Source organism: Phytophthora sojae (genome assembly GCF_000149755.1).
Source record: "Phytophthora sojae unplaced genomic scaffold PHYSOscaffold_7, whole genome shotgun sequence".
In the NCBI taxonomy this organism is placed as follows: domain Eukaryota; phylum Oomycota; class Peronosporomycetes; order Peronosporales; family Peronosporaceae; genus Phytophthora; species Phytophthora sojae.
Window position 1 is genome coordinate 2,416,062 of NW_009258121.1, and position 14,178 is coordinate 2,430,239.

At 56.9% G+C, this 14,178-nt stretch overlaps 5 protein-coding genes across 5 annotated transcripts; 3 read left to right on the forward strand and 2 right to left on the reverse strand.

The window, feature by feature from the left end:
- Positions 1-785: 785 nt before the first annotated feature.
- PHYSODRAFT_303946 (hypothetical protein) lies at positions 786-1,446 on the forward strand (the record flags this gene model as incomplete). Its single annotated transcript, XM_009534249.1, has 2 exons — positions 786-923; positions 982-1,446. 2 exons carry the CDS (start codon positions 786-788, stop codon positions 1,444-1,446), a joined length of 603 nt encoding a protein of 200 aa, XP_009532544.1.
- Positions 1,447-1,655: 209 nt separating this feature from the next.
- PHYSODRAFT_361503 (ZINC/ iron transporter) lies at positions 1,656-3,426 on the reverse strand. Its single transcript, XM_009534250.1, has 5 exons — positions 2,981-3,426; positions 2,721-2,911; positions 2,486-2,655; positions 2,312-2,441; positions 1,656-2,207 (listed from the first exon to the last, which is right to left on the reverse strand). The coding sequence occupies exons 1-5, from the start codon at positions 3,390-3,392 to the stop codon at positions 1,881-1,883; spliced, it is 1,230 nt and encodes a 409-aa protein (XP_009532545.1). The 5' UTR covers positions 3,393-3,426; the 3' UTR covers positions 1,656-1,880.
- Positions 3,427-3,595: 169 nt separating this feature from the next.
- Positions 3,596-4,638, forward strand: PHYSODRAFT_347351 (hypothetical protein; the record flags this gene model as incomplete). Its single annotated transcript, XM_009534251.1, has 3 exons — positions 3,596-3,676; positions 3,778-4,269; positions 4,346-4,638. Exons 1-3 carry the CDS (start codon positions 3,619-3,621, stop codon positions 4,636-4,638), a joined length of 843 nt encoding a protein of 280 aa, XP_009532546.1. The 5' UTR covers positions 3,596-3,618.
- Positions 4,639-6,437: 1,799 nt separating this feature from the next.
- PHYSODRAFT_515318 (hypothetical protein) lies at positions 6,438-8,564 on the reverse strand (the record flags this gene model as incomplete). Its single annotated transcript, XM_009534252.1, has 1 exon — positions 6,438-8,564. The coding sequence occupies one exon, from the start codon at positions 8,562-8,564 to the stop codon at positions 6,438-6,440; it is 2,127 nt and encodes a 708-aa protein (XP_009532547.1).
- A 2,395-nt stretch (positions 8,565-10,959) lies between these two features.
- Positions 10,960-13,924, forward strand: PHYSODRAFT_286944 (hypothetical protein). The gene has a single exon (XM_009534253.1). The coding sequence runs from the start codon at positions 11,016-11,018 to the stop codon at positions 13,038-13,040; it is 2,025 nt and encodes a 674-aa protein (XP_009532548.1). The 5' UTR covers positions 10,960-11,015; the 3' UTR covers positions 13,041-13,924.
- The last annotated feature ends 254 nt before the right edge of the window (positions 13,925-14,178 follow it).

Here is a 14,178-nt window from a genome sequence, read left to right on the forward strand (position 1 = left end):
CTCGATTATGATGCTGGAAGTCGGGAATAGATAGAGGAGATACCCCCGAGGTTCCACAAAAGCGTCGAGTAAGGTAAGCTCAACACTGGACTTGACCACTCGGCCAAGCTGAGCGAGCAGGTTCTGCGACGGCGCCGACACATGGCCGCTCAAACAGGCGCCGACTCCGGCAAGAGCTCTCTCGCCTGTTTGCCACGAAGGCGGACCATGGAGCTCGGCGGCGGGCTGGTGTCCGACACCTGCAGGCTGCAGGCATAGAGCGAAAGCAGGGCTGCTCGGCTCGGGCTGGCAAGCAAATCGGAACCGGCACGCCATGCTGATACGGTGCACCGCGAAGCTGGCGCCAGGCCCAGGCGGTCTATGCACGGCGTGTGTCGCTGACAGGCAAAAGGGTAAACTCGCCGCTGCATCATCGCGGCGCGAGCGGCAAAAGTCATGTTTCGTGTAGGCAGAACTGGGGACTTGCACGATCACATACCCCGTACAAGTCGGACATGTTGAAAGAGCGTGTTTCTAAGGGGTTAGTGGTGATTTCTTGGATAGTCATAAACTCTAGAAAACGTACGTGTATACCCCATTGAAAAAGAACTGAGAGTATCATCGCCATTCGGAGGAAGCGTGACACCAGCACGACCGATGTTAGGCAATGCGCTGTTAGTCCGGTCGAGTCAAGTTACTGCCCCTCGAAAGCTTGAAAGCTTGATGCGCCTGTTGCCACTAGCAGAGAGCTCCGCCGAAGCAGCAGCGCTCGCGGCACGCCCCTCAACGTCAACTGCAGCGTCAAAATGCTACACGAACCAATCGATAGGCGCGGCCCGCAACGCCACGAGGTGGTTGAGGCTGCGCCAAATGCAAGCCTCGCCCCGCCTTCTCGGCGTCGAAAAGGGTCTGCAACGACTCGTTTCGCTGTTGCCGATGAGTGGGTGAGTGAGTGAGTGCCGAGGTGGCCGCGAGGCGAGCGGATCTCTACGAAATGTGCAGGTCGCCGCCCCTTATCTGCCCGCTCACTTGACGTGGCTCGTGCGCTCGTCGTCGTCGATCGTCCTGAAGCAATGGGGACAAGAGATGGCATCTCGGCGTCCATCTCGAAGCTGTCTATGTCCTCCGCCGAGCAACTTCAAAGACGGCAACGGCTCTGCTGCCTTTCGCGATCGTCCGTTGCAGTGCGTGCAGTGGCGCGAGGCCTGCCACGCGGCGGTCGATCAAGGCCAGCTCGATTTCCCGGAGAGGGCTGACAATTCGACCAGAATCTCGGAGCGGCACCGGTGCCGAATGTCAAATTTGTCAAATTTGTCGAGTCATGAAGAATCCCGGTGCCGCCCGCAAATGGTGGACACACTGACGCCACCTTCCCTGCCTGCACCGAGACCACATCTGGCCAAGCTCCTGCTGTCGCCACCGCCTCACAAAGGTGAAAATCCACCCGAGCCCAATGTAAAAATGTAACTTGAGAATTCGCAGCCTGCTGCTCGCCTCCTTTCCGCCAGAAGCGAGCGCTTGGTGCTGTCCGCCGCGGGCTCGTCATGTCACTGGGCAGCGGGCACCGCCAGCTCCGATGGTGGGGCAACGCATGGATGGATGGCTGCAAGTTGCAGCCCCTACGTTCTTGGCTTGCAAATACGCTGAAGTGTACATGCTTTTCTTCCCTTTTGGCGATTCTTTGCCTGTCCAAACTCTCGGGACGACACCTCGACTTGTTCGTATTTATGGCAAAGCGCTGTGTACATGTAGTTATGGCGGCCGCGTCGTTACTAATGGCAAGCCCAAGGCCGCGAATCGTGATGGTCTCTCCATAGCAAGTGGCAATGCGATCGTCCGAATGTCCTGTTTTCTCTTGCTCAGCTTGCCCCAGGCGTCCTGCTGTTACGGCACATTATTACCTATGCCCACGCGGCCAGCACGGCCATGCTGGCCATGCCCGCGGAGAAGAGCGCGAGCTTCTCGATGGTGTGGCTCTCCTGGCTCGCGTTCTCCTCCGACAGCTCGTGGAACGCCAGGTAGATGAAGCTGCCCGACGCGATGCTCAGCGCCACGGCCTCCATGGCCAGCGCGCTGCTGCCGCGTAAGGAATCGGACAGCACCATGCCCAGGAAGATGCCGAGCGGCGTCATGCAGCTGTAGAGCGTCAGCACGGCGATGGACCGCTGGTGGGCGATGCTGCTCTTGGCCTTGGCGAAGTTGGCGCCCACCGACATGGCCTCGATGAACTGAATCAAACAAACGCACACGTGTCAGCACGTTGAACTGGGTCAAGTGGGCCAGCTCACTTCAACATGATTGCCACTCTGGCCGGGATCCGTATCCTATTTACCTTGTGGCTGAAGATGGCAACAGTGGTGGCCACGGCCGTCCGGTCCATGGAGTGGTTGACTCCGAGCGCGAAGCCAGCGATGAGCGAGTGCACCGAGAAGAGCGCGGCTAATAAATAGGGGAGAAAGTAGCTGCACAGTCCAAGTCAACCGTAACACAAAAGTGTAGCACTCACTTGTCGTGGTTGCTACAAACATGAGTATGCTCGGCACTGTACCTCTCACCGGAGAACACGATATGCTCGCTGACTGTGGATTCCGTCTCGTGACTCTCCTCGAGCAACCCAGTCGTAACGTTAGCGGACTCGTACTCCATCACGACCTGAGCTCCCACACCGTTCACAAGCTGCACTCAACAGTGTTAAGCGTGATATACGTACTCATCATTACAAAGACTGCCTTTCAACGCACCTTGACGCCGCTCGGCGTGAGCAGGCACGTGCCCTCCTCCATTTTGGCAGCGCGATGGAACATCGAAGGTGATGACACGGTGCCGCACGAGCACGAGTAGAAGCGCTCCTTGCCGTCCACGGAGACCGATCGATTCCTCCACCCGAACGAGGTCACGGACGGGATCTGCACTCGGTACATGCTGGTCTCATCTGTTCAACCCAACGTCAGTCCTCTCTTCAACATCATCATGCCGGCCCAGCAGGCCACGCAGTACGTACGGTCGGGCCGAGCAGCACTGGCCACGGCCATGAGCTTGCCGGAGTTGCCCATGTTAAGCAGGTCCACGCTCCAGACGATGGAGCAGCCCAAGGCACAGAGCAGGTAGACGCTCGGGAACGCCGTCATCCAGTGCGGCGGCACGTCCATCCTGGCCACCACCTCGTCGTACAGCTTGACTGCATCCGGCAGCAAGTGCAGCAGCCCGGAGCCCAGGAACACGCCGGCCGTCGCGAACGGCAGCTTGCGGCTCAGCAGGTTCTGCGCGCGCCGCGTGCCGTGGCTCGACACCCACAAGGGCAGCAGGGCCGACGCGGCCGTGATCACCAGCAGCACGGCCATGGCCGCGTACTTGAACACGCGCACGGTCTCCATGGACGCCGCCTCGACGTCGTCGCCCACAGCCGCCACCATCGCTCGATACTGAATTGGCCGGATCCAGTGACTCGGATCCAACAGCTTCTGTAGCTCCTCGGCGATTTGGGCCGACGCGGGCGAGAGATGGCCTGACTACTGCGACAGACGCGAGTCAAGATCGCGACTTGAACCGGCGCTGGTTCATCAGATCGAGCGGCGCCGGTCGCGAGGCCCTTCAGAGAACTATTCCCCCGCTTTCGGAGATCGTCTAGGAGTCCGCGTGATGATGGCCAAGCTGGGCTGCTTAGTGGCCCTGGGGCTGCTGTGCGGGCCGGGCCACGGTAGGCCGTGTTCCAGGTTGAGGTGACTTGAAGTGGCCCGACCTGACCGGGGTCTCTCTCTCTCTCTCTCTCTCTCTCTCTCTCTCTCTTGTTGTGGACAGCTCTGCGGTCGTGCACCAAGGGCGGCCAAGTGCGCGTCCCGTGCGCGGACGAGCTGCTGCTGGGCCGGTCGGACCGGTTCCTGCTCACGCTCTTCGGCCACTCGTGCTATACGATGAACATCGTGTCGCCGCAGCCGCTCGAGGTGCAGTTCTACGACTCGAGGGACCTCAAGAGCGGCCAGCTCAACACGGCCCCGGCCGTCCGCAAGCTGCAGGAGTCGACGGAGGAGGAGGAGGCGCTTAATGCGACGCTCAACAGCCTGGCCGCGTTGGGCGACAACAAGGCGTGCCACAACGTGCTGAGCTGCTACCAGCTACAGGAGGGACTGTCCAAGGCCGCAGTCTACAACTTGGTCATCTCCCGCTGGGCCAATGTCAGCGCCGACCCGACGGAGGATGGCCAGCAGGAGCAGGTGCAGGAGCAGGACGCCCCCATTAGAGTCGCCGTGGAGCTGGAACACTGCGACCCAGTATCACCCTGGCACTACGTCGGTACGTGGAGCTACTGAGTAGATATGGAGGGGTGATCCTATCCTGTTCTAACGGTAGAGCTGTTGTTATACTGTAGGCCTGGTGTTCGTGGGGAGCATCGGCTTCACGTCGACGATGCTGCTGCTGTGCATTGTCGGCGAGTTCGTTCTCGGGCTGCGGACCATCACGAAGCTGCAGGCGGCAGCGCAGAGAGACCGACTCGTGGAGCTGGCCCAGATCGACCCGACCAAGATGAAGAAGGAGGTCGAGAAGAGCTCCGAGGATTCGGACGATTCGGAGGAACCGGAGCCGACGGCGCCGCTCATGTCGACAGGAACGTCGGCGGACTCGGAGCCAACTGCGGAGCCCGAGGCCCGCTCTCCAGCTTGAAGACAAGCGGAACTAATTCTTACGTTGTAGCAGTATGACATTGGTAATGAAAGTCGCGTTTCATGGCGAAAAGCTAGCAGCAAATGCTTGCCGAGGAAGCACCAAATGCCGCAGGTGGCGATGGACTAAAGCAAGTTGCCTACAGGTACATGTAGCAAACTTGATTCACTCCTCGTCTTGTTGTACGGGGCTGACGCACTCACGCATCAGTGATGTTTGGGCTGATCTGCTGCAAATTCACCAGAGAGAATGCGCGTCTTGAGCGCGTGGAAGTTTGTATCTTCTCCCTCGAACGTCAGTCGCTTCTGAGCCTTGAGGAGAATGCGCATCTCGTTCTGGTTGTTCTCGTCAACCTCGAGGCCCTTGTCGATGGTCTTGAAATGGTCCTTGTCATCAAGGTTGAGGACGGTGAAGTAGCTTGCAACACGAGACAAAATACCTGGCTCAGTCCAAGCAATGGAGTGAAACACTCCTTAGTAGTAACATGAGACGTACCCGCTGTGAGACTTTCGCTTGCCGCCGTCAATGATCGAGTCAATTAGCACTTCGACCTCGACCTCCAGGTGAAAACGACTGCGATACAGCAGCACAGTTACTGTTGTGATTGCAGATACTTCGCACCAAAACATGACCGACTTACTCGACGTTGACGACGCGAGCACGCATCTTGACCATGTCGAGCATCAGAATCGGCAGCTTGAAGAGCACGCGGTTCATGGCAATGGTCACCATTTTCTCTGATCGGGTGAACTTCTGAGCGCAGCGTAGAGCGATTTTGTCCTGGTACACACCACTAATGTGAGATTTCCCTTCCCTCTTCTCTTGTCATCGCATTCAGAGCAATTCGTACCATCCAAGAGAGCAAGTCGCCGCCGAAGACCGTGTCGTGCGGATTGAGGTGGCGAGGCAAGAAGCAGTTGCGCACTTCGACCTCCGTCTCACTCACAGAGACGTACTCGGTTTTGCTCTCACTCGGAAGCAAGTCTTCCTGCTTTATGAACGGAAGTTTGTCCACCGCTTCTTGGTCCTTCATCCACTGGAAAGAGAGTTCCTTGCGCTGTCTTGCAAGCTCACCCATTCTCGCGCAGTAGTCGGCACGATCCGCATCGAGTGGCTGGGGAAAACCCTTCCTAGGGCGTCCGAAGCGGTTGATGGCAACCATCGTGATGATGGCGTCGTGTGTGTGCTGGAGCGTGTCTGTTGCGATATCGTGGCGGAAAACCCTCACTTGCACTGCCATCGACGAGTTCCCGAGGCCAATTACCTCCCCTTCCAGCCGCACATGGTCACCATGGAACACAGGCTTGATGAGGTCTACACGATCGAAAGAGATCGTCGCTGCTGCCCCCATCGAGAGCCTGTTATACATGCATGCAACACCAGTTAGATCAATTCTTCCCAACACTCATCTCGATGTGCCTTCGGTACCGATACGAAATGGCCCCAGCTACCACATCCATGAGGGCCAGGATCGGCCCCGTGCGAAGCATTCTCCTCTTGGTTTTCATCACCCTACGGTAGTCCATTCGAGACATGAGACCGTAAAGCGAATATATCAATGCACGTAGCCTAAATTTCGTACGATAACGTCGGTGATAATCGATTGAGTGTCTTTCGGGCGCACTTGCGCAGGCATACGCCGCATGCGCCATAGGTCCTTGGCTGTGCCGATCAACGCCTTCAGAAGCATCGTTCATGTATCGAGCGGACGCACGTTCGGCTTTTACGTCGGCTTCAACTCACTTTGACAAAGATCAGATACAGGTTACAGCACTCAGTTCACATTTATATTGCCAGGTCTAATGGTGCTTATGGCGGCCAAATCGGAAGGCTAGCACTACAATAGCTGCGAGCTGCAACGCTGCTGCGTACCCCACGAGAATGAGCATGTTGCGAGACACGTTGACGTTCTCCACGCCGTAGCTTTTCAGCAGCTCCCAGGCCTCCTCTGTGTTCACTTGCGAGAAATGCTCGTACATGAACGCCTCGAACGAGTACGTGTGGAACGCGAGGTAGTAGCCCCACTTCCAGTACGCAGGGATCGCATCGAATGGCACCATAAAGCCTTCGCACAGCATGAACATGCCGAAGAGCCCAGCGCCCAGTGCGATGCCCATTATATAGTGCGGCACCGCAGCACCCAGCAAGTGCATCATGGACTCGGCCGTGACCAGCGACAGCGTCAGGTTAAGGAAGAAGGACCCGAACGAGTGCACGTGGGCGAAGTAGACGACGATGAATGCCGCCAACAACGAGATGAACATGACGCCGGGCAGCGCACCGAGGAGATTGGCCGTCGTGTAGCTCGCGAGGTGCAGGGAATGGGACCGAACTTCGCGCTCTAACACTGCGCGTTGCTCCAATAGAGCGGGCAGAGCTGCAACGGACATGAAGACCAAGAAGGCCTGCACGTAGAAGAGTAGCGGCACCATAGCGGAACTTGTAATGTCTTGGTTGGAGCTCAAGTACATGGTGCCGACCATGAAGGACAGCAAGATGTACATGAGCACGCGCAGCCAGAACACGCCCGGGTGGCGCCAATTGTTGACCAGGTTGCGATGCAATAGCACGCAGAACTGGTCGAGTCTTGACGGCCGCATGGCTCGCAGGATGGCGACGTTGATGATGTTGACGTCCCGCATGTAGCGATCTCGAGCCACGTCAACGCGCAGTCGCTGCGGCTCGGCGCCTTCTTCCAGTGCTTCTACGAACGGGCCAAGCTTCAACCCCGGATGGAAGTCCACGTTGACTAGATGCACAAAAAACTCCGCCGGATTCGAATAGAGTGGGCACACGTAGCCCATGGAGAAGAAGTGTGTGAGAGCTGCTGCCGCGGGGCCGAAGTACACGAGCTCTCCGTCGCTCAGGATCACCAAGTTCGTCAGCATCTCGAACACTGAAGACGAAGGCTGGTGGATGGTGCAGATGACGTTCTTGCCGTCTTCTAGACACAGTCGCTCGATATGCTGCATCATACTCCGAGCTGACGAGGCGTCGAGGCCCGATGTTGGCTCGTCCAGCAGTATCAACGCTGGGTCTGAGAGCAGCTCTACAGCAATACCGAGTCGCTTGCGCTGGCCAGACGAAATGCCCTTGTGGAAGATGTCCCCGACGTTCGCATGCATACACGCGCGCAGCCCCATAGCGTCGATTACGTCTTGAACTCGAGACTCGCGCGTAAGTATTGGTACGTGGCTGGGCAGCCCAAGGCCCGCAGCGATCTGCAGTGTCTCAAGAACGGAGAAGGATCCGAGGAACGCCATGTCCTGCGAGACGTAGTTCATGATGTAGTGGAAGCTGCGAGGGTTCCGAGGATGGCCATTTACATCGACAATGCCTTCGACACGCACGCCGGGACCTCCAGGCGGCACTCGATCCGCTAGAATGTCGAGTAAAGTGGTCTTGCCAGCCCCGGAGGGGCCTATGATAGCGGTGAGGTCTCCGGGCCCCGATCGGCCCCACACATTGCTCAGAATCTTGCGCGGTTGTTGGTTACTTGATCCGCTCTTGGTGCTTGTGCACTTCGACAACCAGCGCTTCTTGGGCTGGATGATGTACGACACGTGCTGCCAACTGATGCAACATTGCTGCAAGGAACGGCGCTGACGACGCTGAGCAGACTCGCACTCTGCTGTGAAGTTGAAGGACTTGGCCTTCCCCTCTGTACTGACAGCACAGTCGACCGCGATGGCGTCCAGACACCCGTAGTGAGCCTCCACGGCGTTCGAAGGAGACATGAGGTCGCTTTGGGGCGTCGTCAAGCTGCACCCGTGTCCAGTCTCGAGCTCTGCGTTGCCGATGGCATGGCCGATACCGGACGAGGAGCTGGGGACCTCGTCGTCGGATGCTTCGTATGGAGTTGGCGTGAGCGGCGTGTTGCTGGAAATGCAGGTATCGGCCATGGATCCCGCGAGTCGTCCGCGCATGTCGCTCGGAGAAATGATGGAGTGGAGCGGGAGGGTGACAACCTGTCACGGGGACCACGCTTTGCACTATGCTGGAGGTTACACGAACGTAGTTAGTTGTTCTCCTGGCGCTTCCTCCTTGATAGACAGACACTTTTCCGCCGCTGGAAGGAAGGAACGACGCGCGCGAATCCTATTCACGCGCGAGATGGTTACGACTCGCAGCACGACCGCAATCGCAGAAGACACACACACGCGCGCTTGGAGGTGGTGCTGACAACAGCCCAGAGCATGCAGCAGCAAACGCGCTCTGCGTCTGTCTGTCCAGGACGAGTCTTCCGCGGAAATATGGCTGCAGCGCTCGTCGAGCGTTTCACGGATAGCAGCAAGGGCTCTCTTCCAGCAATACTCCGCACCTCGGACAAGTCCGGTTCTCGGACGAACGGCACGAAGGTATCAAGAAGAGCATGTCATGTTGATCGAGATGGCTCTGAATGCCCCTGGATTGCTGGAAAATGCTTCAACGTTGCTGAGGTGGGGGGGGGGGCCATTAGTCGAGTTGAGAAGGCTAACGCTATCATTATGAGCACGTTTACAGCCACCGACACCCATGGAATACCGTCAACGCACTGGGAGGTGGCAGATGATTCACGTTAGCATGTAATGGCCGACAAGCTGGCTGTATCTGCGACGCAAGAGCGCTCGTGCTCGTCCAGACGCGCTGTCTGGCTGCTTCGGAGGCTGAAATCGTCTAGCAGCGCCGTCCTCTCTCTCGCTTCGTACTATGCAGCAGACATGCGGTGCCGAGGAGCTCATATGAGTTGGCTCCTGTCTGCGCTAGTCGTCGGTCAGCGTTGGATATTGCGATGAGTACACAGCGCCACGAAGCCGCGAGCAGCGCCAGCGACTTGCAGGATAAGAGCGACTGTCGACGAATCGCACCGGTCGCGACTGACGATCAAACTGAGCTTGGCCAAGACAGAGAGAGAGAGAGAGGGAGAGGGAGATAGAGACCCAATCTCGCCTCAATGGCGCCTTATTCAGCCCAGTGTGCAGCAGTTCAGCAGGATAAACGCAGCACAACTGCCATCAGAGGTGTGCGCTTGAACGGACACAAGTTGAAGTGGTGCCGACTTAATTGCTACCTTCGTGTAATTGGCTGAAAAGAGCCCATTCACGATCTTTGATTGGCTGATGGTCGAAGAATTACGGACACTTTAGTCGATTCGCTAATTCCGCGTCGTAAACATCGGAACCGCGGATACCTTCCCAGCTGGGCATCAACAACGCCGCGAGCGATTCCGCGACGCGGTAGTCGTCGGCATGCCCCCACATGGGCAATAGGAACCATCACCAGCAACGAGGGCAACAGCGACACCACATTGGCAGCTCAGGCACTATGAGAGACGACCGGGACCCCGAGAAGCGTTTTTAGCATCATTATCCCGCTTAAGTTTACATGAGACATGACGACGCGGCTGCATCCGTCCAAGGAACAGTTTTACCAAGAACGTACACTTTACTTAAGCGAGCTGACTCAGTACCAAGACCTTCAATACTACAAATCACTATATAGATAGTTTTGTGTCACCTATCAGGTTTGGCAGAACTCCTGAATCAACATCATATGCGCGTCTAAATTACAATTCCAGCAATCGTAAGAACTATACGGAGGGAATCGCCTCGTGCGAGGTTATCCCGACGTTCCGCCCAGCTCTCGTCACTTCACACTTCGACTCGAAAAGCGCCAGCAGAGACCAAACGTGCAGAGCACTGACCGCCTGCCTCCGAGCGAGATGGGGGCCGGCGAACGCATCGCAATGCCCCGCTTCCTGCGCGAGACCTCCCGCGAGCGCGCGCCCGACGTGGCGCCCTCCGCCCCCGCTTCCGCCTCCGCGTCGCCGTCGCCAGCGTCTCCAAGCGCCGGCGACGCGGAGCCGTCCATGGTCGAGGAGCTCCAGCGACGCAAAGCCGCCTTCTTGGCGCACTTCAAGAGCAACAGCGCGCCCGTGAGCAGCGCCGACGACGCGGCCGGACCCACGGCCTCGGACTTCAGCAGCCAGCGCTCGCTGGACGCCGCGATGGCGCCCCACAGCGGCGCGGACTCCAAGTGTCACGTGTGCAATGTCCCTCTCCGGCTTTTGCGACTTCGGGTGGGTTTTATTAGACTTTGTTTGGGTGAATTCGTGGGTCCTATTAGACTGATGATGGGTTTTATTGGCGTGAATGCGACAGCATCGGTGCCGGAATTGCGGGCTGGCCGTGTGTGGCGTGCACAGCAAGAACCAAGTGCCGCTGCCCCACTTGGGCATCATGAAGGAGGTGCGAGTGTGCGACCTGTGCACGAGGCAGTTGGTGCAGCGTCGAGCGGGCTACCGCAGCCCGAAGAACTCCAGGTCGAGGCAGAACTCGAACCCGAACTATGTTGAGCGAGAGAGCGACCCGGAGCTGTCGCCGCTGACGGGGGACAGGATGCCGGTGCCGCTGGCTCCGTTGACGCCGCCTGAATCGGGAAAAGATTTGGACGTGATGGTCTCAACGCCTGATGCCGGTGGTCGCGGCAGCTTCAGCTTGAACACATTGGGCAGTGGCGTGGTGAATAGTGGCTCTAATGCCTTGCCCGGCATTCTGTACAGCTGCCTGCTGGAGGAGCAGGACAACACGATGGATGAGATTTTGTACCTGGGCACGTTCACGATGGGTGGGCGATCCCTGGCGAGTCGACGTATGAGTGCCAATGTGGCGCTGTGGAAGTGGCGAATCTTCATGCTGACGACGGCGGAGCTGCTGTGCTTCAAGGCCACAGGATCGATTAGCGATGATGACTCAGCTCCGTTGTCGGCGATGGCGCTGGGCGAGGTGCGATCGTCGGTTCACCTGTCGGATATTTTGCACATCGAAGTGAACGACCAATTCCCGCGTATTCTCACTGTGATCCGATCGGACGGCCGGGTGTTCCGTGTGCGTGCGCGCACCCCAGAGCAGTGCACGGAGATCGCGGCGGCACTACGCAAAGCAATGCAGCTCTTCCAAGACGCCCTATTCAAGCTGCAGCGTGGCCCTCAGCCTGAGGACAACTCCATCAGTTGCGTCACCGTCCAGCACGAGTCGTCGCTCCCCGAGTCGATCGTCATCAGCAACCCTGCTGTTGGCGAAGCTTTCCAAGTGGAGATGTATCCCTCGAGTATTCTCCGATTCTACGTGAACGGTCCTTCTGCTAATGGAACCGCGCTCTACTCGTGCGAAATGCTTACTCGCGGGAAGAAGGAGGTTGCTGTAGAAGCCGAACCGTTAGGGAACGGTCCACGCGACGACCATGTACTGCATGTTGCCGTGAAGTCGGAGAAGACTTCGGGCAGCCTGGAAGACTCGGACGAGACAAATCGTCGTTTCTGGGGTCTTACGTCGTTCCTGGCAGCGGTTGCGGCCGTCATGAACTCGATGGACAACGGCTCGTTCGAACTGCTGGCGTGGCTGTCGGCTCTCGTTCTTTTCCTCACCCGCTTCCACGAACGTATCAGCGTGTTGCTCACGACTAGGAGATTTTCCCGCGCGCAGCAGTTGCGCGTCGAGTGTGTCAGCATCACGATGGGCAAGAGTGAAGGCTCATTGGAGGGCGATGATGACGAGCACGGCGAAGAGAAGGGTGAGGTGAACACTCGCTTCTTGGCCGGCTGTGAAGGCGATGTCGAGGAAGCAAAGGAGCGTTATGCTGCCACGATGAAGTGGCGGAAGGAGAACGACGTGGATACGATTTTGATGCGTCCGTCGCACGTGTTCACCGACATGAAGGAGTGCTTCACGCACTTTTTGCACAAAAAGGATCGACAGGGTCACCTCATCTCGTACGAGTTTCTTGGCGGTCAACGGAAGGCGCTACACGATTTCACGGCTCGTGGAGTTACTGAACTCGAGGCTATTATGCACCACGTGCGCATGATGGAGTTTATGTGGAATGTTGTCGACCCGCGAGAGTTTCCCGATGGCAACATGCTCAAAATCTATGATATCAAGGGCATTTCCATGGCCGACATGTCCAGCGATGTGGTCAACTACACGAAAAAATGGGGCGAGGTGATTGCCACTTACAACCCTGAACGTGTGTACCAAGTGTTCATCATCAACCCGCCAGCTTGGTTCAACCTCATCTGGAAGCTTGTCTCGCCACTCGTCAACCCCAAGACGCGCGAGCGTATTCACGTACTACGCGGGCAAAAAGACATCACAAAGGCACTGCTGGAGTTTGTTGCCCCGGAGAACCTACCGAAGGAATACGGTGGTGAGTGCCAGTGTGAAGGCGGGTGCTTCACCCACTCACCAGAAGAGAATGACATTCGTGAGTGGACGGAGTTCGTCAACGCCAACTACCATGGCGACGTTAACGACCCCGTCCTCGTCGAAGCGTTCGATAAACTCCGCGGCAAGTATCAGAAGCAGCTTCCACCCCCGGGCTCCAACACCGTCGCACCAGCATTACCGAATGGTACTCTGCCATGAGCTGTTCACACGAAGTATCAGCTTTAGCTAGCTAATTATTCACATAGCCTTACTCTGAAGTGACTCGCACTCACGCGCAAGTCGGAACTAAATGATTACACAAACTTAGTTGCTGTTGTTGCTGTCTTCGAGGTGCATGAGGTCAACTAGGTGGCGGAGAGTAGGGCGCCTGTAGAAAGAGATAAAAAAGCTCGTGAGAACCCACGCTATGGCCAAATACCAGCAGTACGCTTACCCATGCGGACAATTCCAAGGTTGATCCAGGCCAGACAGGTTGCGAACAATCTGCGCACAACGATGGTAAGCACGAAAGCAAACCACTATCTATTCCTACGCCACATACCTTCTGCATTTCTTCCTTGTGAAGAGCAGTACCAATCATGATCGAGCTTCTGCACGCTCGCGACGCAAACATTGCCATTACCTTGGGCAGGCGAATAGTGGTCGGATTAAGCGGAGCGTCCATCAGTAGCGATGCTAGTTCCCGAATGTCTGTTGTCAAAACACGAAGCTACAGTGAATACTTGAAGAACTCGCAGCAATCATAACTGTGGTGACTTACCTTCGGTACCAAACTGCGTGTGCTTGGTGAATGGCAATGAGAGCAGCTTCAATTTTTTTGTTGCAGGGGCATCTTTATCTACCAAAAAGGTGAATCCATTCTTGGCGAAGACATCCAGATGGTCCAATATGACCATTTCTTCGCCGGCCGTCAGCTCCAGTATCAGCGGTCGGACGAGAGGCTGCTGGTGCATCACCGTCGTCTGCTGCAACGTTTCATAGTTGAATTTTTCATCGCTTGCATGCTGGTCGATGATGAAAAGATCATTATCGAGCTTGCCGATAATAAATCCAAGGTTGAACTGTCCGAGAACCTGCATCCGCTTGAAATCTTCCTTTTTGAGAACGCGTTGCAATGCGGCAGCAGCAACCTCGTTGTCTGTTGCAGTAGCACCATCGACCGATGTGGAGCAGGTCTTCGGCACCTTAAGATGGTTCGTCTTGCGCTTCTTTTCGTACTCCACTTCTCCCTCAAAATACTGTTGTCTCTGTTTGATCATCTCGTCAAATGACCACACGTGTTCTTCCGGTGTCGAGGGAGTTGACTCTGATGGTAAAGAGGGGTAGAGTTTTTGCC

Excerpts from the sequence above, each read along its gene's own strand:
- PHYSODRAFT_286944 (XM_009534253.1), top strand. The coding sequence starts at position 11,016 with ATGCCGGTGCCGCTGGCTCCGTTGACGCCGCCTGAATCGGGAAAAGAT.
- PHYSODRAFT_361503 (XM_009534250.1), bottom strand. The coding sequence starts at position 3,392 with ATGGTGGCGGCTGTGGGCGACGACGTCGAGGCGGCGTCCATGGAGACC. Across the intron at positions 2,912-2,980 it reads CAGTGCTGCTCGGCCCGACC|ATGAGACCAGCATGTACCGA; the intron begins GTACGTACTGCG and ends TGGGTTGAACAG. Across the intron at positions 2,208-2,311 it reads TTGCCATCTTCAGCCACAAG|TTCATCGAGGCCATGTCGGT; the intron begins GTAAATAGGATA and ends TGTTTGATTCAG.